The sequence below is a fragment of the Ambystoma mexicanum genome, chromosome 13 (assembly GCF_040938575.1).
Source record: "Ambystoma mexicanum isolate Mex_15411 chromosome 13, UKY_AmexF1_1, whole genome shotgun sequence".
Taxonomy (NCBI): Eukaryota; Metazoa; Chordata; class Amphibia; order Caudata; family Ambystomatidae; genus Ambystoma; species Ambystoma mexicanum.
Window position 1 is genome coordinate 832815633 of NC_090938.1, and position 23771 is coordinate 832839403.

At 45.5% G+C, this 23771-nt stretch overlaps 1 protein-coding gene across 5 annotated transcripts in view; it reads left to right on the plus strand.

Moving 5' to 3' along the window:
• The window catches only part of ATAT1 (alpha tubulin acetyltransferase 1), a 254055-nt gene that overhangs the window by 44713 nt on the left and 185571 nt on the right, over positions 1–23771 (plus strand). For all 5 annotated transcript variants that reach the window (XR_011283234.1, XM_069635327.1, XM_069635326.1 and 2 more), the window contains exon 2: positions 2586–2646. Coding sequence is in view for 4 of the 5 variants with exons in the window: in XM_069635327.1 (XP_069491428.1) it covers positions 2586–2646 (61 nt within the window). In the remaining variant the exon portion in view is untranslated. The remainder of the gene's footprint in view (positions 1–2585; positions 2647–23771) is intronic.

Genomic DNA, 23771 nt, shown 5'->3' on the forward strand with positions numbered 1-23771 from the left:
GCGCATGTAAACAAGTGTTTCTAGGCGCGACAAGACAAAGATGGGAAAACAAAGGGAGGACAAAATATCTTACTAGGCCTTGTGTCATTCAGATCGCACAAGTGCAGGGAAGATGGAAGGGGAGAAGTGCCAGGGGGGAGTGAAAGGGGGAGGGGGGGAGTGCAGTTATCTCACCAGTGCAGCCAGCCGGTGGCTCACAAGTGCAGAGAGAAGGCACTGTAGGGTTGCAGATACAGACCCTTAAGTGCTGGGGAGCCCGGAGGCAGTGCAAGGGCAACTGGACATGCAGGAGCCTGGGCCTAAGTTCAGAGGGTAACCAGTGCACGGAGCAGTCGGGTGCATCAGCAGGGGGAGGAAGAGAGAAAGCAGAAGCGAAAAGGAAGGTCTTGAGTTGCTTCCGGAACCAGAGGTGTGACTGCTCAAGTTTGAGAGAGGCAGGTAGGCTCATCCAGAGGGAGGCCCCAGCCGTGGAGATAGATCTGCACCAACTTTCTGCTTGTAGAAGCGTCTGACTCTCCGAGAGTTGGAGATGGGTGAGCAGAGAGCTCAAGAAGGAAGATGTTTTGGAAGAGAAAGTTGGAGGTAGAGCGGTCCCAGGCCCCAGAAAGCTTTGTGGATGATGCAGAGGGTCTTGAAGTTGATCCTTGTAGTCTCGGGGAGCCAGTGAAGAGATTTCAGAGCCGCATAGATATGATCCCTGGGCTTGAGGCCAAGGACAAATCTCACAGTCCTGTTCTGGATGAGTTGCAGAGGGCGGAGAGTAGAGGCAGGAAGATTTAGAAAGAGGCTGTTGCAATGGTCCAGCCTAGAGAGGACCAGAGTTCTGGGGACAGTGAGCTTCTGAGGGAAAGTGAGAGGAGGAAGAATACTTCTGAGGAGGTGCAGCTGATGGTTTGACTTCTTAAGAGACGTCAGAGATGTGATGAGAGAAGAAGAGGGTGGAGACGAAGATGACACCAATGTTCTTAGCCTCACAGGAAGGAGCAGGAAGAGGGCCCAGAGTTGGTGGCCAGAGAGAGAGGGGAAAGGAGGGCGCGGGTGTCCCATTGAGGAGGATCTTAGTCTTACTGGTATTAAGGCAGAGATCATTGGTGGCACACCATTCATGAATTGCGGCCAGACAGTCTGTTATGAGAGAAGAAGCAGAGTTGACTGAGGGGAGCCTGAAAGAGGGCTGAGTGTCATTTGCCCAACATCGAAAATTGGAGCAGAAAGTAGTGATGCGGTAGTGGTTGAAGAGCCAGGGAGAGAGTTTAGACCCCACGGGAACACCACAAGTAGAAAGAGCGAGTGAAGAGAGGAAAGACCCTAGTTTCACCTGAGAGGGTCGGTCCGTGAGAAAGGAGGTCAACCAGGCCGGGGCGTGATCGAGGAGGAGGAGGACAGGAGGGATATTAGATTCAAGATTGATGTTCAGGAGAGCAGTTTCCATGCTTCTGGCAGCTCTGAAGCCAGACTGGTGGTCATGGAGGCAACCAACAGATTAAGTATCTAGATTAAGCTGGGAGATGGCCAGCTTTTCCAAGAGTTTGCCAGGAGGATGAGGAGGAATATTATTATGGGGAAAGAAGTGTGGACGCCCTCAGGTGCTAAATAAACAAGCACCTTGTTCAGGTTAGGATTATCCAAACAGGGAATGTCTGTTTATTTTCTCTATTTAAGTGGGGGGCAAACATGTAATTAGCAAGCTGATAGCAAGGCATAAAAAAGTCCCTTTCCGCTTCAGTTCTATACATACACACACCACACCCTTTCTTGCTTGCCAAGAGTCCGTTATCACTAGCCAATGGCTCGTGGAGATTGCCAATTATGCAACCTGCTTATGTGGTTATTTAGCCAACTCAATATTGCTTCCAGGCAGTAGTGCATTTTGTCAGTGCTCCTTGTATTGATCACAAAGTCATAGTTGTGAATAGTTGGAATGCAGACGAATATTTAGAAATGACGTCCGATCGGGGGCGAATGAAGACAGTAAACAGCCATGGCAGCGAGTGGAAATATGGACGCGCCACAGGTGACCTTTTGAGGTGTGGCATCAAAGGGGTCAAGTTTCACTTAAGTTAATCATTCTTGAAGGAGCGATTAATCCATTTGAGTGCTGTTCTTTCATTTTTTGTTTGAGGCGCACAGTGCAGGTGTCATGCTCCACTGTATAGTAGGCTGCGGACAAGTCCAATAGAATCGGGGTACTAGAGTGGATGTTGTCTGTGGGGCCAAGGGGCTTTTGGTGGACAAACATTCCAAATGTATCAAATCCTCAGATATTTGAGCTGGGTGGTGGTTTGCTGCACTCTTTAGGCTGGAGAGTGATGAAGTTCACCACCTGCGATTGGCTTCTGTCTAAGGCCTTGGTGTCTGCAGCCACTTCAAATTCAATGAATCAAACAGCAAATGCGCTCTTTTGTTCTCGTAACTGGGGCTGCCAAACTATTTTGGAAGTTTTTCCAGTTCACATGGGGTTTATTTACACTTGGGCCCTAATATCTCTGTCCCTGAAGATGTTGATAAGCACAACCCAGCAGCATGTTTGGTTAGTAATGCCGTTTGCCTTTTTGCAATAACACGCAACCTGTTCTTCCTTGCAGGGCAGATCTCCAGCAGCAGATCATGACCGTCATCGATGAGATGGGGAAGGCCTCTGCAAAGGTACTGTGAAGCCCAGCTTTTTGCTTCTTCATTATCCTATTTATGTACTCCTGAGAGCAATCTATCAACCAAAGCTGGGGTTCGTGACCACTACATGCCATAGTACTTTCTTGCCAGCTGAATCCTATAGTAGAAGGAGTGGGTTGAAAGCTCCCCATTCAGAAATTGTATCCCTCAAGCGTTAGTCCGATCACAGATCTCTTGTAAAAGTGCTTCAATTTTAAAGTGTGCATAACCAAACCCTCTGCATAAGGTAGGGCCACTTTTCTAATGGTCCCTTGCTCATTTTACAACAGTTTCCTCCTTGTTACCTATGGGTATTGCTGCTTTAAGTAAAGCTGAAGGGGGATGGCTGGTAGGTTTTAATCCGGATCATCGTTTTTCAGTCTCACACACCATTACATAAGGGGAAGGACCATATGCAAAATGGGCAATCAGGCCTGATCTGATAGGTCACATCTATTCTGTACGAGACCAGAAGCAACCCAAGGCATGTTTCAGGCTCAAGACCCACCATCTTTGATGTTGAACCTTGCCACACAGAATTCCCTTTCTTTTGTTGAGGCACCTGTCAGTAATGTGGAGCCTCATCCTTGTGCTGCTGCACCATTCACATTTTGCTTTTTTTGTGTTGAAATCTTTTATTTATATTTCCACATCATACGTGGACAAATAAAAAGGCAACATATGTGCAAAGTGACAGTGGTAGTTATGGAGCAGGGAACGGATCACAAGTAAACAGAATGGGAGAAAAGACATGAAACTTACATGTTGTTGTGTCTGCTGGTCTCTGGTATGATGCGTCAATCTGCATAAGCACAATGGAGAGCCACTCATTGGAACAGTAAGCAAGTGTGGAAAAGTAAATATTTATCAGCTTGGTGTAATACTATGTCTGAAATAGAACAGGTAATTTAATATGTGTTACAGATGGCCTCAAGAACACACCAACTCACAAAGACATTTCAAGGGTTTTTATTAGAGGTTTGAGTTCCACCCCATACCCCTCTCGTCTTCCCCTGTTTTTCTTCCACCCTAGCCCAGACTTCCTTGCATCCCAAGCTGATTACGAGAGATCCGTAACTGTCTCCCTCACATCTCGACCCTTATGTAACCACGGTCAACCAGCACTTATTTCCTACTGTTTTTCCCATACTGCTTTTCTCTAAATTGTCTAACCATTGTTTAAGCTTCAAGCGCCCAGTTACCCGAGGGTTTGGTACAAATAAAGAAACTAAACTAAACCCCTACTGTCTAAGATCTCCTTGGCTAGTGTGGAGGGTCTAAAGGCAACTGCCTTATCTCTTACTCCCTCCCGGATATTCTAGGTGTCTCCCAACATGGGCTCTCAAAGCAAATAGGGGTTCTATGTTAAAATGTCCCCAGAAATAAAAATGTAGTCATGTGAAAAAGTAGTCAGCAAAAAGTTGTTTAGAAGAATGTAGTCATTCAATACAAGCAATGCAAAGAGTGAAAAAGGTGCCAGTCATAAGATTGCAAAAAAAATGCTCGAAAGTGCAAGACTGTAAACCCTAACGATGACCCAAACCTCTTATAAAACCCCAACATCACTCCAACTACATGCCTAAACCTTACCATAACTAATTACAACCCTAATTCTTCCCAGAACCCTTATCTAACACAAAACCTTCAGCATGCTAAAGCATTTTATTTGCATGCAACTCAGTACAAAAAGCCAAATAAATCGAAAATGAACAGTGAAGCTAACTCCAACCCCATCACCAGCTCTCCACAAGTTACATAGCACTTTCCCTAACCCAAACCCATGCTCCAATCCAAGCCTTACGCTAACTACAACACTAACATTTACCCTAACACTTAGTCTACCCTAACCACTCCCCAATTGGTGGGGAGCCGGCAGGACCCCAGGTAAGGATTACTTCCTGTCCGGGCATGGAGGGGCCATGCCCTCTGTGTCCTCTTCACTAGATTCTGCCATGACTGCTGCATGTCCTGGCGGGTAAGACATTCCACTGCCTTCCATCTCAGCAGCCACCTTTTTCCTGCATACCATTATTCCCCCGTCTTCCTACCCTATGTCTCCCTCGCCTTATCTCTTTTGATGGTTGTTTACTACCTCCTATAGCTGCCTCCTGGCACACGCTGCGCACTACACCGCTTTTCCATTTCACAGACCGAGGCGGTCGCACTGTCTCTTGTGACTTTCAGGCATGATCCCCCTCCCCAATAGGGCTAACACAGTCCTCCACCTGGTAGGGCGGGACTGTACTGGCACGCGCCTGCTCAATTATATTGACTTTGACATTATACTATGCCAGTGCTGCCCCTGCGTCCTGCCCAACTGTAACCACTGATTCTATTTTTGCATTCGGCCCGTGCTGCATTTGTTTCTTCCTACCTGTAACTACTGATTGGACTCTTCATTCTGCCCTTTGCCCCTGTAACTACGAATGTTGTCTCTGCTTATGCTTTGAAATGCCTCTGTTTCTTACCTAACTGCAACTCGCGCTCTGAAACACTTGTGTACGAGCGCGATAGAAATAAAATATCAATCAACTCATACCTACTTGTCCCATTGTATTTCTTTACCTACTCTGAGCAACGTGAATGTATTCTCACTCCTCGACCCCTTGGATCCTCTACGCAGGTGGCCAGGGAAAGGACATTGCTATTGGATCCTGTGAGAAACCTGAAGGTACTCTCACATCTACTCCCTGGGGAGCTTCTGTTTAGGTGGCCAGGGAAGGGCCATCACTTTTGGATCCCAACCCTGGGGGTGGACAAGAGAGGGAGGATAACCTGAGTAGAAGGTCCTTGGGAATCGGAGAGAGGGTACCCGAAGACGAGACATGGTATCACCCTGTGCTCTAGCACCTTAAAGCGTGTCTTGTGCTAGATTAATTGCAAATAAAGGTCACAGACCAAATAATCGGACAGACTCGAGGAATATGGCAAAACACAACTTTATTCTCAGTTCATAAAGTAGGGAGACCTGGCAAACATCGGACTGATGCACGCACACTCACAAAGCAGCTTGATTATACAGAGGTCTTATACCCCAATATGCATAATCTATGACATCATTCTACTTGGCAAAATACAAAACCTATTGAGGGGGAGGATTGGTTAAGGGAATCATCTACTTATAGAATATATAAGGATTAGTGCATCATTGGCTACCCCTTACCCGTAGGGCACGCCTTGAACTACCTCTACATACGTACAGTACTGATTATAATGGACAGTGGTCCGTGGATTGGCCTATACAACATTGTATGCTAGGTTGTCCCTCAAATGGTTGACGTGGGTCCCTTGCTTGCTGCACCTCACTGAGGAGGCTCCACAAGGCCAAAACATGTCTGGGGTTGCTTGTGTTTCCATGCAGAGGTGACCTGGCCTAGCAGTTCGGGCAGGGCTGCTCCCATTGGTGGCAGTGCCTGACTGATTTACATATGGCTGAACCCCTTTTGCAATGGCGCATATAGGCTAAAAAATAGTGGTGTGTAAGGTTGCCAGAGCAATGCCAGTGGTTGAGCTTAATTCAAAACCTTCCACCTATTACTTTTTTGGTTTCTGTCATACTATTCCAACCTTGGACCTTCGACTCTTTTTAGCAGCACGTAAACAAAACATAGGTGTTGATTCCCGTCGGACTACTCCCCTTTTTCCACTTAGTCCATCACCTCTCATCGGTAGGCCATAAGCCAAATTCTTCTGTTTGTAGTTGACCTTGTTGACTGCTCACTGGCCTGGAACATTCAAGGGAGTGTAAACGCACCACTAACTTCGCCTGAGGCTTAATGAATAGCCCTTGTTCTCTGCTATGAAATCATGTGTTAGCAGACCACAAATTTGTCAATTTCAGCCTTCTCTTTTCTGCTATTTTATTTAGTTATGCTGGATGCACTTGCTCCATTTGGCCTCTAGAGACTTGCTCACTCCATCTCATATGAACCTTGTGCACTTTTAGTTGACCCAACAGTTGGCTCTTGCAGATGCTTTCTTATTCTTCAATCTATGAGGAAAATTCCATATTTAGAGCTTATCCATGTAACTCCCTTTGTGCTCTGTGCTTAATCCTTAAAATAGCATCCTTTATTCTGGACCAAACTTGACTCCTCATTGGTTCTGCACATGGAACTATTATTCTGCTTCTCCTGATCATGTAGCCTTAGTCTGTCTATGAGGTAGCTTGGTTGTATCAGACATAAATCGGCATCCATGTTCCTATCATGGCCGTCCTAGCCACGTTCTACATACCTTTTTTGTAGCAAGCGTCTGTATGTTTCCTTTCTACCTTGCCTTGGTGCATATTTGCAGTTATTGATCAGTAAGTAACTTCATCTTCTTAATAGTCATGATTACTTTACCTTTGGGTACATGTTTTTCTTCGTGCTTCAATTACATTGTTAATCTTATGTATTTTCATATTGTGTCAACATAGGTTCATATATCTTCTTTATGACATCACTCTGCCCTCGTCAGATTTCACTTATCACTTCATGATGTCCGTAGGTGCGTGCCGACCTCTTTCCACTGGCTCAAGGTGAGGGTACATTCTGCATGGTTGTCTGAGTTCATAACATGCCACATACACATGATGTGGTATGGGAATGACACAGGGGGGGTCCCATTTACTGCTCTTCTCCGACCATTACAATATGACGGTGGTGAGGGGGTGGCAACTAGTGAGAAAGCAGCTCCCCGCTCCTCTACACCCTCTTTCTTGATACTGACCTACCCTCCTCTCTTTAGTCTTTATGGGCTATTGCCAATCTCACTCCTCTTCCCCTGTAGTTTTCACTTAAGTCCTGAGACGAAGAGGCAACTAGGAGTAGTGCAGATTTCCTATTCTAAACACTACTCTGGTACTGGGACAAAGAAGAGGCATGTAGCAATGCAGATCAGGCATGTCACGCTAATAGGCTTAAGCAGGGTCAGGCAATTAAGTATACTTTGTTTCACCTGCAACCCGTTAGTAGAGCAGAGTATGAAAGGTAGAATCCAGAAGCACAGAAGAGGTGCAGGCGCAGTGTGAAAAGATAGTTAAGGAATTGCTGCGCAGAGGAGCAAGAAGCTGAGACGTTGATATGCTGACGAAGTTCCAGAGAGTCTTGCCGAGGTGACTTTGCAGGACTGGGAGCCCTTGTGAGGGACGGCGTACAGCAGGCGCTGCCAGGGAGCAGAGGCAGAGCCATGCACGAAGGCTGGCGTGTGCTGAGCGCAGTACCCGGCGATCTGCTGGGTTGGTTTTCCCGATTGTGGGGGAAGCCGCTGAACAGAGCTGCAGAGACCCGTTAAGTGCCTGGAGAAACTAGGAATGCCGAAGCGCTCCAAGGGACCTTGGAAATAGTAACGGTCCACAAAAACAATTAAGTATTACACTTCTGAATGCCGTACTTGATGAAGGGTGCTGTTTACGCCTGCACCATCTAAAATTGCATTTACTGAATACCGAACTGCATATAAGGTGTTATTCAAGTTTCACACTGAATAAAAGGCACTATCCTGATGAATACAACAGAACATTACATTTACTGAATAATATTGAGCGGCAGGAGAGTCGTGGTTTGAGTGAAACCAAGTAAATGCTGCATTTATGAAAAAGTGAATGAAGAGAAAGTTGTTACTTGATCAGACTATAAGTGCTAAAAAACGGTATGAACATTTTGGCCAAGCTTCTTCACTTTCGTGACGACTTTGTCATTTCCAGAGAGAAAATGTCTTCTCCGTTGACACCGACAACCCCGAAGACCAGGTTAAAAAAGTGTGATGATTGTGGGTCGAAAATGTCTTTGACCAATCCCCATTGAATCGGTTTGTGGTGCCTCGGGGGGACCACAACACCTCAGACTGCTCCAAGTGCCACTCTATGCCTGGAAAGGCATTGAAGGAACGAAAGGGGAAGTTGAAGGTAGGTCGCATCTCTAAATCCACTTCCCCGGCCAAGAAACCTTCGACTGACGAGTCGAGAGGCGAATCTCCTCGGAGGAAGAAGGCCAATTGGTAAAGATCGAGGAGTGGCTCTCACCACTCTTCTTCATCCTGGAAGAAGTCTAAGAGAAGGCACCATCATCGTTGGACGCTTCCCCTGAGAGGGTTTCTTGCCTAACTAAAAGGTCCACTCAGGCCGAGTTCGAGGCTTTCAGAGCAGAGATGTTCAAAATATTTGAAAAGCAGAAGCCTCCAAGCGATGCTCCTACTGCGCCTGCGAAAGAAGCCGGGAAGGAAAGGGCTCAACCTAAATCCTGCGCGGCCTTGAGCCCGGGACAAAGGCTCTATCCGCATCAAAAGCCGTTGAGGCCTCGATCCGATGCAGTAACATCGAAGGATCTGTCAAGCAGAAAGCGTAAGTCGAGGTGGTCGACGCCAATGGCACCTTTGATGCCAGCGGCGCATTCAACGCCAGCCAAGCACTCAACATCGACGCCAGCTGCACCATGATTGCCAGCTGCGCTTTCGATGCTGAGCACCCCAGTAAAACCAATGGCGCCAATTAAGAAAGTTTTGATGACTCTTCCACCGTCTAACCCATTATTTACAAAACCTCTCATGTGCCACTACCGAGAAAACACTTTAAGTCTCTTTCTTCCATATATGAAGAGAACGAACCATCGGATGAAGAGGCTCCTTTTGGCCTCCTGTTTGGCACGCCAAATGTACCAGAAAGTTTTATTGCAGAGGAGTCAAGGTTGAGAGACCTTTGACAACCTACAGACTTGAAGTGGGGGTGGATACCTCACCCGAGTTGGAGTTTTGGAGACCAGAGGCTAGGGAGCATGCAGATGCGTCTTACAGACAACTCATGTCTAAGGTAGTGGACTACATGGGGTGGAGTAGGCCTCCATTACCATTTGAGCAAGATGATCTAACAGACATCTTAAATAAGGGTCCTCAGTCAGATCCCATAAAGTACTGCCATTTCAGTAGTGACCCTGACTACCTGTTGAAACACCCCACTCCAGAGAGTCTGGTGGTGCAGGCAGCTACTGCAACATCTAAGCAAGCGGCTTACCCTACCATCCCTTCAGATAGGGACGACAAAAGAGAAGATGGTTGGGCAACAAAGGTATTTTCCGCAGGGAGTATGGCACTCAAATCTGCCAACTCCACATGTGCCCTTGCAAAATGTACGTTCACTCTGTGGGACTGCATTTCCATGACGGCAGAGCACATTCCGAAGAGGATGAAAGAGACTGGTTCTTAGCCATAGTTGGAGATCGCAAAGAAGCCATGTGCGAGTCTCTTTAGTCAGGTCTGGATTCTGCTGATAGCATCAGCAGAGCCATGGCTACTAGCACCATTATGTGCAGGTTTGCGTGGTTGCGGAAGTCTGGTTTTGCACCGGATGTGCAATCCAGACTTCTCAACAAGCCCTTTGCCGGGTCTCACCTTTTTGGCAACAAGGCTGACGAGAGTCTTGAGAAGTTGCAGACCTTGAAGGCGGCAGCCAAATCTTTAGGCGCCGCTATTTGGCAACCTCACCCTTTTCGGCCTAGTGGACAGCCTTGGAGGGGCAGATCTTTTCGCTACTACTCCTCAGTTGGAATGGCCAGTCAAAGGGGCCAAAGAGGATTTCCTTGTGGTGGACGAGGAAGGGGTGCAAAACCAGCTGAAGCAGGGACATGTTTACTACCTGCCACTGCATCAGCTGCCTCAAAACCTCTCTGAGGTCTTGGGTCACAATTCACCAGTAGGAAACAGACTGTCTCAGCATCTAGAAGAATGGCAAGACATTACTTCGGATGCTTGGGCTTTGGAAACTGTAGCCCACGTGTACTGCCTTCCTTTTATACAGAGACCTCAGAACAATCCACCGGGGAACCACTCTTTGAGGATTCCGGATCCGCTCCTTGTGCAGGAGATTTTAACCCTGCTAGAGAAAGGTGCTATAGAACCAGTGCCTTTAGCAGAGAGGAACAAGGGTTATTTCCTAATACCCAGAAGGACGGAGGACTGGGACCCATCGTGGACTTGAGATACTTGAACAGGTTCCTCAGGAAGGACAATTTCAAGATGGTCACACTTTCACAGGTCCCACAACGCCAGGATTGGATGATGTCATTGGACCTTCAGGATGCTTATTTTCATGTGCCAATCCATCTCCAGCACAGAAAATACCTGCAATTCGCAGTAGGCGGTTCTCATTATCAATTTCGAGTTCTGCCATTCGGGCTGACCTCTGCCTGAAGGTTTTCACCAAACTGATGGTGGTAGTGGCAGTGAGTCTCAGGAGAGGGGGTATTTGCGTCTACCCCAACCTGGATGATTGGCTGATTTCGAAGAACAAGTTACTTATCTCTGGTAAAGTTCTTTCGACTGGATGTTCCTCCAAAGTTTTGCTCATCACCCTCCCAGCCTACCCCACAGTAGAATTTCCCATGCTATTACAGCTTTCATTCCTTCAAGGCTGAGTACGGTCATTCCCGTGGTTATGCAGGTATTTCTGCTGTAAGGGGAAATTCAGAACTGAAGCCAACCGGCCCTGCGTGTGCTATATATGCCTTCGATGACATCATTCTCGAGACCGAGGCCCTCGAGGGACATCGATTCGACACCATCGACGCATAGCTGGATATCGAATATCAAAGATGAGGAATATGTGGGAGGAACATCCAGTCGAAAGAAGGTTACCAGGGGTAAGTAACTTGTTCTTTTCAGCCAGAGTTCAATTGCCCAACCCAGGTTTTTAGCCGTCTCAATTCCTAACTTGTCAGAGAACTCTGCGGCAAAACAGATCTGTATTCATACGGCCCAAAACCTATTTCCTTAGTGACCCCCATGCATATGTACCTATACATGTATGTTCAGGACTACTGCATCCCCTCACACTGATTTTTCCCATATCAAATCTCTTACCTCGCATGCACATGTAGAGCTCCTCAGTGCTTGATTGTTAAGCTCTATGTAGCAAGACACACCAGTATTGCGTTTATATTGTATCAGCAGTTTTGACACTTACCTTGCTGTGCACACGCAATTCGAAAATGTATTAACTAAAACACAAACAACACTAAAAATAACGCATTTCTCATTCACGTTAGATTCATACTAAATTGCCACATTATGTCAACATCGCTTTCACCCCAGCCACCAATATGGCGTGCACAATTCAAACCTCTTTACCCGTGGGTCCCTTATCAACCACCCCAACATTCCCCCCTTTAGTAAATACAACAACTGCGGTGTGCAGCAGTGTGGAGAAACACTTTGCCAGAAAACGCTTCGGTCCTGGTGTTGGAGTCTGTTCTCACTTTCTGTACTGGTATTCCATAGCCCCACCTCAAATACTGAAGGAAAGCGTAAAGCACACATGGTGTGCGGCAGTGTGGAGAGCCAGTTTGCTGAGTACGGCGTGGTGTGTTTGTATCCTTTTACCTTTTTTTTTACTGAAGTACTGTTGTGATCAGCGTGCTCAGGTGTGGGCAGGAGGGCGGAGGCTTTCCCTAGTTTCTGCAGAGCCTGCCTCCCAGAGATAGTGACGCTGAGACTTGCCTGTTGATCTACGTACTGATGGACAGCTTCATAGCAAAGACATTGGTGAATCTGATCCATCAGCATTTTATTGCATTTACTGATCATGAAGCGCGCAAACTATGCTCTTCAGAGTGCAGCCATTAAAAGAGCATGTAGTCTTTCTCCCATTAAAGGGAAAAAAAGGGAAAGCGCGCAGGACTTGTGATCCTCCCGCACGAAAAAAAGACCAGCATGATCTTAGTATGGCGAATCAAAGCAAAATCTCAGGTTTTTTTCTGCCTGCCATGACAACACTCATGGAAAACTCTGAGAACATAGATCTCCCCACCCACTAATAAGGAAACCCTCGCAGAAAGTGTTTTGTTTGACTCGCCGGCCATTGACAAAAGCCATTCTTTACTTAAGATGTGTGTCGATTTACAGATGCACTCTTTGGGGGAGGGCCAGGCATTACCATTGAGTTTGCTTGGGATTGGCACTCAACTTTCGGCAATCCCGGATGTACAAAGATTTTTATCTATGTCCTCTGACTCATCTGATTTGTTCAGCACTGACGAGAGTTCCCTTCTATCGCTGCTATCACTTTTACAGAAGCTACTGAAGTCTCATCTCCAACATCATGTGGTAACATTCTTTTGGCTAAAATGGAATCCTTGTTCCAGTTATGTTCAGTAATGGCCGAAGAGCATTGTGAACAAAAATTAATTCTGGGCAAAATAGTTAACGTTATTCTTGCCTGTAATACGGATTTGCCCCAGGTAATTTATTTATTAGCATTTATAAAGCACGCATCAGCCCTGAGGCATCATGACGCTGTTAAAGAGATACTTGCTGGTTACAGAGGAAACAATACTTAGTTACAGGATACACAGTGGTAAAAAGGACAGGAACACAGGTTGAGTATGGGTAGGCAGGGAGGTGGAGGTAAGCGGGGGAGAGGGAGAGAAGCAGGGGCGAGTTCGTTGAACAGTGTAGGTTTGAGGGTTTTGCGGAAGGCTGTGAGGGAGGTTTCAGCTCTGAGTGCGTTAGGTAGGGCATTCCAAAGTTTGGGTGGTAGATGAGGAAAACCGATGCCTCCTGCATTTGCTCTTTTGATGGGGGGGGGAGGGTACGCGTAGTTGGTTGGCGTAGTGACTTCTTCTGGGACGCGAGGAGGTGTCTCTGGTGATAGTTTCAGATAGGTAGGGTGGGGCAGTGAAGCTGAGGCATTTGTGTGTTAGAGTGAGGGTCTTAAAATTGATCCTCTCTTTAACTGGGAGCCAGTGGGTGCCTGCCTAGCGTGCGTGATGTGTTCTCTTTTGGAGTTACTAAGGGCTGCTCGAAGTGCGTTGTTTTGGACTATTTGGAGCATGTTGAGATTTTTAGCTGAGGTGCCTGCAGGAGAGCATTACAGTAATCGAGTTTGGCTCCAATAGTGGCTCGGGCGATGGAAAGGCAGTTTTGGCTAGTGGGCGGAGGCAGCGATGGCGCTGATCTGTTGAGTCATCAAGAGGGTGGAGTCTAGGAAGAGCTGGTGTATGCTGGTGGTGCAGGTACTTAGTTGTGGAGAGGTGTGGAGATGCGGTTGGGGTGCGGGAGCATAGTCAGAGATTTCTTCTGTTTGTGGTAAGAGGGAGGCTGGGGTGCGAGTAGGGCTCTGAGCGTGCCCTGAGCCTGGAGAGCCTAGTATGTAGGAGGACCTGAACAACTGGTTGGCCAGTGCGGTAGCTGGATAGGGTAGCCTTGGCTGAATTTGGTTGTCTTTTTGGACATAACTAGTGAACCTTGTTTAACAGCTTTGAATCCCACTATTTCTCAAGAGACTATGCACAGTAATACCTATGCTGAAGGGTCAGTAGCCATACCCCTGGTTGGTTTGGTTTGTTTATTTGTAAAGCGCGTCCGAACCCTCAGGTAGCTGGGCACATAATACTTGTGCACAGCATAGTTACAAATCGTTACACGAACATCAAAATACAACAGACAGAGCATACATTAGTCCAGGCTCTGAATGTTTACATACAAGAGTAAAATAAACCGAGAAAAGTAAGTACAGAGAATAGGCACAAAAATAGTTACAGCGGCGAGTGAGGACCGGGTTACAGGTCGGTCCTGAGTAGGCTGTAGATGGAGGAAACATTACTGCAGGTAGAGAGCGGCGGCTGGCCGATCGTGACGGTGAGAGTCTAAATGTTTAGGCTAGTAGCCATGATTTTACCATGACTCTGAATGGCCAGAACGCGGTTTCCGATCTAATTGTAGGAGGGAGGGTATTCCAACATTGTGCTGCGAGCACTGGGAAACTGGAGCCTCCTGCTGTTTTTAGGTTATAATTGGGGATCTTTAGTTGGTGCAGGTAAAGAGTTCTGGTGGGTCTAATGGGGCAGTGGATATTTAGTTGGTGCAGGTAAAGAGTTCTGGTGGGTCTAATGAGGCAGTGTCTAGAGAATTTGTCAGAAAGGTAACGTGGGGCAGTACGTGACAGACACTTGTGGGTGATGACCAGGGTTCTTAGCTTAATTCTGTCGTGGACCGGGAGCCAGTGGACTTCTTTGCTAACCGTGGATATGTGCGCCTTGCGCGGGAGGTTGAGGGTGCATTATTTTGCAGGTTCTTGAGCCTGTTTAAGTTTTTTGTGGTAGTGCCTAAGTAGAGTGTGTTGCAATAGTCTAATTTAGACAGTATCAGCGCTCTAGATAGGGTGAGGCAACTAGAGGTGGAGAGAAAAGGCCTACAGGCATTGATCAATGTATTGGTGTATGAGGTAGCTGAGATGGTAGAGTTTATTTGTTTCTTTAGTGACAAGGTAGAGTCGAGGTATACACCTAGTGTTTTGACCTCTTTGGATACTTTTATGATGTTGCCATCAATGGTAAAGGATTGGTACCTTTGGTCCAGTTTGTTGAGGCAAGCCTGGGAGCCTACGATAAGCAATTCTGTCTTGTTGTCGTTTAGGCAAAGACTGTGTGTAGCCATCCAGGCTTGCATTTCTAAGTAGATATCATTAAGCTTTGCAACATCTTCTTCATAGCTGCCAGTGAGTGTGATGAGGACCTGGGTGTCGTCTACATAATTAGTGTAGCTGACACCCAGATCGTCAAGACGGTCAAATAGGAGCTTCGTGAAGATGTTGTAAAGTGTGGGAGAAATGTAGGAGCCTTGGGGCACTCCACATGTGATTGGGATAGGGTCAGCAGCCGCAGTGGGGGCGAAGACTATAGTCGACCTGTCAGACAGAAATGACTGGATCCACTTAGTGGCATTCTGAGAGAATGCAGCAGCCGAGGAGAGGTGTTGAGTGAGGATCTGGTGGTCAACCAGATCAAAGGCAGCAGAGAGATCCAACAAGAGCAAGATGGCTAGTTTGCCCTTGTCTTTGGCGTCATCCATTTGGATTTTTAGATCCAAGAGGGCAGTTTCAGTCCCGTGCCTTGGTCTAAAGCCGGATTGTCGCAGGCCTAGGAGGTTGTTGACTTCCAAATGTTGTTGTATTTGGAGATAGGCTACCCTGTCCAGAATTTTGAGAAGAAATTGGACTGTGGTGATGGGCCTGTAGTTTATGGGGATGTTGGGATCTAGGTTAGGTTTTTTGAGCAGGGGTAGGACCCACGCTTCTTTAAGGTTGTTGGGGACCACTGAGTTTTTGAAGGAGGAGTTGATCAGAGAGGTGATGAGAGGGGCTAACTTATTAGCGCTGTCTTTGATGACAGATGCGGGACAAATGTCACCTTTGCAGTTGGATGGTTTGAGACTGGCGGTTATCTTGATTACTTCCTCTTCTGTGACTGGTGAGAAGTGGATGGAGGGGGCAACTAGGGGTGGTGTGGTTTATTTTGCTGCTAGGGTTCTGCATGGAGGCAAGGCTAGCTTTTTTTGCTTCTATCTTAGTTTGTAGGAGGGCAATTTTGTTAGCGAGTGCGAGCTGGATATTATTACACCAGGCCTTGTCTTTGATGCAGTCCTCTGTAGGAGGTAATGGTGATTCAAGTTCTCTTAGTATAGAGAACAGTTCTTTAGTGCCAGATTTGGCATTTTGTATTCTCAAATTATAGATCTCTTTTTTAGCATTTAAGATGGCGGATTTGTAGGTGGAGGCAGCTGAAGCAAATTTGTCGTTAGTGGAGAGAGTAGGGGCTTTTCTCCAGCTAGTTTCTGTAGTTCTTTTAATATTGCGGAGAGCTTTTAATTCTGCTGAGAACCATTTGTTTGAGTGGGCAATAGGTTTGGCTTTTCGTTGTTTGAGAGGAGCTATCTGGTTGAGGGCTAGTTCTAAGGTATTGTTATATAGGTCTACTATGGCTGCTGGGTTGTTATTTTGCATAGGTAGATTGGCTTTACTGATGGGCGCGAGAAGAGGTTTGAGGTTCTCTATAGTGATGTTGCGGTTATTTCTGGAGATTATTTGAGGTAACTTTGTGGGTCGTGAGGTAGATGGTAGGGATCTAGGTAGAGAGAAGGTAATAAGGTGATGGTCAGTCCAAGCACAGGGAATGATGTCAGTCATTGAGAGGTTGCAATTGGCATCTGCCAGCCAATCCAAGGATCTTCCTTTTGTATGTGTAGGTTGATTAATGTGTTGGGTGAAGCCTAGATGAGTAATCGTGTCATTAAGGGCAGTGGCCTGATTGTCATTGGGGTCATTGAGTCCCAAGTTGAAATCTCCCAGAATGATGATTTGGGATTTCGGTTTCAAATTGGTAGTGAGTAGGAGAGAGCTATCCTCTTCAAAGGTGGAGGGGGGTCCTGGGGGTCTGTATATAATACAGAGCAGGATGGTTTGTGTGTCAGATAATGGAAGTTTGACGGATAAAAGTTCGGCTGAGGGTAGGGTTGTGCTGGTTACTTCTCTGATGTTTAGGGTGGATTTTGCAATAATTGCTATTCCTCCTCCTATTCCATTTTTTCTATCAACTCGGATGATGTTGTAGTTGTCTGGAGTGGCTAGAGCTATTGTGGGGCCGGCTGCTGGGTGGAGCCAAATCTCCGTGATAGCGATAAAGTCTAGGTGGTTAGTGGAGATAATTTCGGCGACATCAGTAGCGTGGGCTACCAATGAGCGAGTGTTGATAAGAGCTCCCTTGATAGAGGTCTGTGGAGGGTTGGCTTTCGTGTGTGGTGGCGAATGAGGTATTGCTGGGTTGTGACTCGGTGGGAGTTCAGTAAGTGAGGTAGGCTGCTTGGGGTTCTTAGTCTGATTGGTGAGCATTCTAGTGAGTTTTGTATCAAGATTAGTGTGATAGCTGAGTCTATCGTTTCTAATCATGGTCGGTGGGGCTACGTTCAGGAGTGTGGCAGTGGGTGCAACAAGGCGAGAACCTAGTCTTGTATTTCTGAGGGGTGTGGGACAGGGTATGCAGGGTGAAGGTGGGCGGGCGAATCTGTTTAGCCATTCTGTTGGAGATAGTAGATCTGGGTAAAGTGGTGGTTAATGGGGTTCAGGAAATTCTGGCTCCAATGTCAAGGCCCGCCCCAGACGATGATCTTTTGGCTACTTCGTCTGGGTTTTTGGAAGAAAAAAAAATAAATGTACCAAAAAATCCCAGAGGAGTAAGCCCAGGATAACGGGTCATGGGGAAGTTAATATGGGGAATAATGAGATTCAGCATCCAACATTGCCCGTGACTAGCACATTTACTGTTCATGAGGTTAGGGCTCCTGTCGGTGTAAATTATATGGTTGACCAAGGTGATGGTACCTTCAAACAGGTATCGCTTTGGGGTCCTATGGATAAATGGCTCTGCCCCGGATCCTTACCAACAGCCCAGCATCAAATACTCCCACAGCTTTGGCAACCTCCTGGCCCATTGACCACGAATGCCAACTTGGCTAATTACAATCCCCAGTATGGTCAGATGCCCAGGCAGGTATGGTAGTTAATAATCGCAATGACAAAGAAGGGCAAGTGCCACAAATTGTTGTACGAAACCATACTGCCTCTATGATACCTCTGCCGCCGCCTTCCACATTGTCGTATAATAATGGCCTTGTACATCATTTGGCCTCTGGCAGTAATACTGCTAATGACCACAATTGTAACTTAATACCTACCATTAATAATCATGGCCACTATATCAGAACAGCATCATAATGGATATTTACCTGATTTAAGGCAGAGATTTTCTCCCCCTCACCCCCAGCCTCCGTTTCCCCCCCCCCTCCCCTTTTTCTTTATTCCCTAGATTGTTTATTACACTTAAACACACATAAGGAGTTTAATGTCTTGTCCTCTGGTGAACAAGAATCGACTCTTCTTTTGGTGAAGTGGGTTAAATTGGAAGAGGTTAATCCGAACGACCAGAGTCCATTTCTTAATCGTGGTTTCCTTCTTGATCTCTGGTGCAAAATTCCAAGACTGAGTGGCATTTCTACAGAAGATATGTTTTCATATAGAACTCCCTACCCCATATAGTACCACCAATTGGGCCCTGACCAAATTCATATCACCAGTTATTTCTACGCTATTGAGCACTTGGACTGCTGAACTTAACATGATGGGCTTTGTTCTTAGTCTGTAGGAAACACACATTTAGCACTGCAGATCAAAACCGCATTACTGCGGCACAAGCTAATTGAGTGAGTCTGGCGTCATCTGCTAAATTAAGTACAGAGAGGGATAGCCTACGTGCCTCCCTTATTAAACATAAACATATTGTAATTGGGCAAAAGCAGGACACACAGTGGATACCAGATATGATGAGTTCTAGTAATCACTAACATATCAAAATTAAATCAAATGCAAAGATTGCATGTGTTGGAACACTCGTGGGTACAGTTAATTCCTGAGGCAATCGCAGGGATTCTCTCCAGTTACAGAATCGGAGGTCTTTATGCTAAAGGAAACCTGGCTCACTCGGGATTTATTGATGGGTTTCAAATTCTCTGTCGCCTGGCGTTTAGTCATCCCTGGGGCCATCCCACTGGGGGACTAGCTATAGGTGTGGGTGTACAATTTACTTGAACACCTTACATTAGCGGGCCAACTTACCCATACAATCTTCCTGCAGTTATTTCTGACCCCTTCTGCCTTTTGGGTGCCCATATTGGTAATGTATATGCTCCCCCCCACGAATGGAGGACACGTTGATTTGATTAATGTTGTTGAGGGTCTTTCGCTATCTTGGTTTGAGCAGTGTGAGCGGTGTCCCAAGGGAGGAGTAATTCTAATTGAATCATATGATATGCTCTATCTTACTAATAGGGGGGATCAAGTGAAGACGTTTCATCCTACATGGACCAATGGCAGAGTACATTCCGACCTTGATTATTTCTTGGCCGATTATGACACCGCTAATCGATGTAGTGATATGATATGGCATTTAAAACGCACCTATACACAAGTGTTTCAAGGCGTGATCTAGTCATACAATATACTGGGTATAGTGACCATGCAGTCTTCTATACGTCTGGACATCAGAAGTATTGGCAATCGGGTAATGATAAACTCCCAAGGAAACCGTATCATATGGACAGATAAAATAAAAATATAGCTACTAGAGTTGGTCCTGGCCATGGTAAAAGGTAATATTTCTCTGCCAGAGCTAGGATAAAGAGAGATGGGATGATTCTCCCCCAGCCCCCCCATCTGATTTTAAAAAAACAATGTCTAATTTGGTGATACGTTATAAAAACTGCCTTAAGGCGCACAAGGTCTCATTGTCCAATGTTAATTGGATGCGCCTTTTCAAGCTATTACTGTGTAACGACGACAAAAAATGTTGGTCCCTTATTAGGAAATTCACATCAGCACAGATGTCTCAGGAAGATGAGTGATTTTGGGAAAGATGTGGACTAATGCAATTCAAACTTTATATTGTGATGCAAACATTAAACCCGATCCTCTGGTATCCTGGCCATCCGATGCGTTTGAGAAGCTATCATTGGACATCAATGACTTACTACTAATCATTAAGAGGCTTAATCATTTCTGTGTGCCTGGACCTGATCTAATCCTTTGTTCTGGGTTACCACACTGTCGCAACTTATTCATAACCTCTTTATTACAGGTAACATCCCTGAGAGTTGGCGGAGGACAGTGCTCATCCCGATATTCAAAAAGGGAGACCGGTGTAGCCCAGATAATTACTGCCTCCTTGCAATGATGGACAGTAGCCAGAAGAATTTTGCAATGATGCTTTTAAAGAGACAAAATAAATGGGCAGAGGAAAAAGGCCTACTCAATAAACTCCAAACTGGTTTTTAGAAAGGAGCATTCCACTAAGTTGAATATTTGTGCTATACATTTACTGACTTCAGAGGCTTCTCGCTCCAAGGCAAAGAAATGGTATCTATGCTTTGACTGGCATTTGACACGGTGCCCCGAGCTAGACTTTGGGCGCAGTTTCAGACTTGAGGTATTGAGCTGTGCCTCCTCCTCCTCCATTTTATCAAAATGCTGTATGCCGACACTCGTGCAGTGGTCCGATTGAACCAAGAGGACATGACCACTCTGCCCTATTTCGACAAATAAAGGATTAAATCAGGGTTGTGCCTTGGCCCCCCTACTTTACTACTTCTATGTCTCTGATATGGCCTTGGCGCTGAGAGATGCACCTAACTTTCCCCCCAAGTTGGGCTGTGAGCCAGTGGTTTGGCTAAGATATGCTGATGATACGGTGCTACTGGACCACACCACAATTGGCCTCCAGCGCTCTATTGATGCGCTGTCGGCATATACAAAAGAAAATGATCTAAACATTAATATTGATAAGACCAAGGTTTTGATAGTTTGTCCTAGATCCAGTCCTAAGAACACCTTTGTTTGGAAACTTGATGATGCTCCTTTTGGAGATCGTAACTATATCTTGGGGTACCTATTAGGACTCGCCCCAAAACACTCCTCTCATAGTGCCTTCATAATGAGTAAGGTTCTGAGGAAATGGCCAGTGCTAAAGAAATATATTTACAGCAAGAGTGGACAAAATATTGAGGGATTAATATCCATATATAAGACCAGTATTGTCACTGGTATATTGTACAATACTGATTCCTGTATCCAATATGAAATGGCTTGAGATCTTGGAGGGCAAACCACTTCGCTCAATTATTGGTGTACCACAGTCTGTACGGCTGGAGGTGCTGAGGCTTGAGTTTGGGCTTCAATCACTTACCTCGATGTTGCTATTTCAGCAAGGTAAATTTGTACTATCTTTTCATTTACCTATGACACATCATAATCGTCTGGTACGCTTGATAGCAAAACAATACTAGCCCTCTTTTCTCAGAAATTCAGGCCTCCACGTCGGAATATTTGTCTGAAGTGGGGATTTCTATGCAAGAACTGATCCCTTCGCTGACAGTTGCCAGGAATATGAAATCAAAGTCAACAGTATGGGACATAAACTCTACCCTTTGCCATCTTTATCATAAAACAACTTATGCTACGTTCGCTAGTCAAGGCTTCTGTTTTAATCAACCTCGAACTTACTTAACTATGGGATGCAGTATGCAATTACATTTTTTAATTATATACTTAGGATTTAATACTCTCCCAGAAAAAGAGTATATTGACGGTTGGTCTGGGATTCCCTATGAAGAAAGACATTGTCGCCTTGTAAATCAGCTATAGAAACTTCTCGCCATGTCCTTATCGCTTGTGCGACGCTATCCAAATTATATGAAAAAGGATATTATGCTTTCTTGGTACCAAGTATGGAAATTCTGGAACTCGATATACTGTGCTGAATCTATTGTGAGCACTGCGTCTGCCTTCTATATTTGGAAAAGGGCCTTTCTGGCTATATTATAGTATTTTATGTTTTCTTTTAGTAAATTGTGTAAAAAGTTACTATTTAATGACTGAATTTTACTGTTTACATGATGTAACAATGTAAATTCTATAATTATGAATCTATGATGTAATTTTGTTTTTTTTAATGATATATTTTTCTTGGTTTTAATGTTTGAAATGGATATGGTGTGCTTAAGGTTTTTATTAATTAACCAAATGCACAATTAAAAAAATCAAATACATTAACAAACAAATTCCCAACTCATCAGTCTCACCTTCTCGGGGGGAATGAAACCTTACAGCCATCTCTCATATTAACCCCCTCGCACCCATGCTTCTCCGCTGGACAATCCCCATTTGCCCTTCCACCAATTCCGCAATCTACCCGTTGTCGCTACATATTCACCCCAACCTGGTGGAGAACATAAAACCCATGTGAGATGCCATGGCCCTAGCCTTTGACAGGGTCATGACCATCATAGCAGCGGCTCTAGGCATTTGGGCAGAGCGGCACCATAGACATAGTTGACAGGAACAAAAGATAATTCAAACAAAGATAACAATAGGTATGAGAATTTTCATAGTTCCGCTCATCAATGAAGGCACCCAAGGGTCCAAAAAAGAGCCATCTGCAATTCCTGCCTCCCTTTCCATGGCTCCTTAGGTTGTGCAATGCGCAGTCATTCAGGCCAGAGTTGCATTGTCCAAATCATTGGGAAGTACGCATGTGCAACACATACTCCTGATCTTCTGTCAAACCCTGCCCTCCATAGCCGTTAGGAGGTCGAGGATATACCGATTCTGCAATGCTACAAGCCTCAAGGCCCTGAGTTCTTCTTTAATTGCACTAAATGCTGATTCAGAAAAACATAAATAATAATAATTCATTGCAAGCAATTTGTAACCACTTTGGGTTAGCCACAGTTTGTACGCCAGGAGCCAAAAGGGAAGTAAAACACGTCTGTCTGGCTAAATAGTCTAAATTGTTCAGGAATGTTCATAAGAGCCTCAGTGCATGCTGATGAGATGTAGTTTGATCTTCCCAATTGTTCCAAGGAGTCTGTGTCTATGAAAGTCTGTAAAGTTCCTGAATTGTCCATGTCTGATGACACAAGGGATGCAAGGGGCACAGGGGACAAAAGAGGCACAAATGTATACTCCGATATGGATTTTTGCGAATGTCAGGTGGCTCTGGGGAACCACAAGGACGGGCACATGCAAGGTGGTGAGACTGCAAATGCGTCACCAGGCCAAAGGCAACTGCTTATAGGAAAAGGGTCCACAGGACCAGTACAAGTGAAGAAGTGCTGCCGTTCCTCCAGCCAGATCAGCGATGTGGTGATGCGGTTTCGATTCATGCCTACAGACACTGTGCCATCGTCCTTAACACAGAGAAAAATGTATAAGTAACTGGATCTTTACAGGATTCTCTGGCTCCTTGAGCCATGTTAAAAAGTTCACATACTTTCTCCATACACTTCCACATACTCTGTTTATTTGTGCCACCCCCTTCTTCAGGAAGTCCCACCAATCCTCACCCCTTTCTCCCATTTATTGTTCATGATAATTAGTCCTTCAAGATTGAACTGTACTCTTTGCATGCAACGGACATCCTTCTGTTTTTCCCCATCTAATGAAAAACATTCTTCTTCGACTGGAAGAGTGGAAGCTGCTACAGATGTCATCCAAATAAATATCCGTTAGAAAAAGGAGAACCGCAAAGATGTGACCAATGAATTGTTGTAACACGGATGGAGCATTGATTAGGCCGAATGGCATGACAGTCTATTCATAATGACCAAAAGGAGTTCTGAACGCGGTCTTCCACTCATCACTACTGCATATTCTTCTCAGGTGCCTTGGATTCCCATATAAGGCCGTTGTGTATGTTCTTTTGAAGGTAATCCTTTAAGGCGTCTTTTTCAGTCTCGGACAAAACAAACATTCTGCAGAAAGGGAT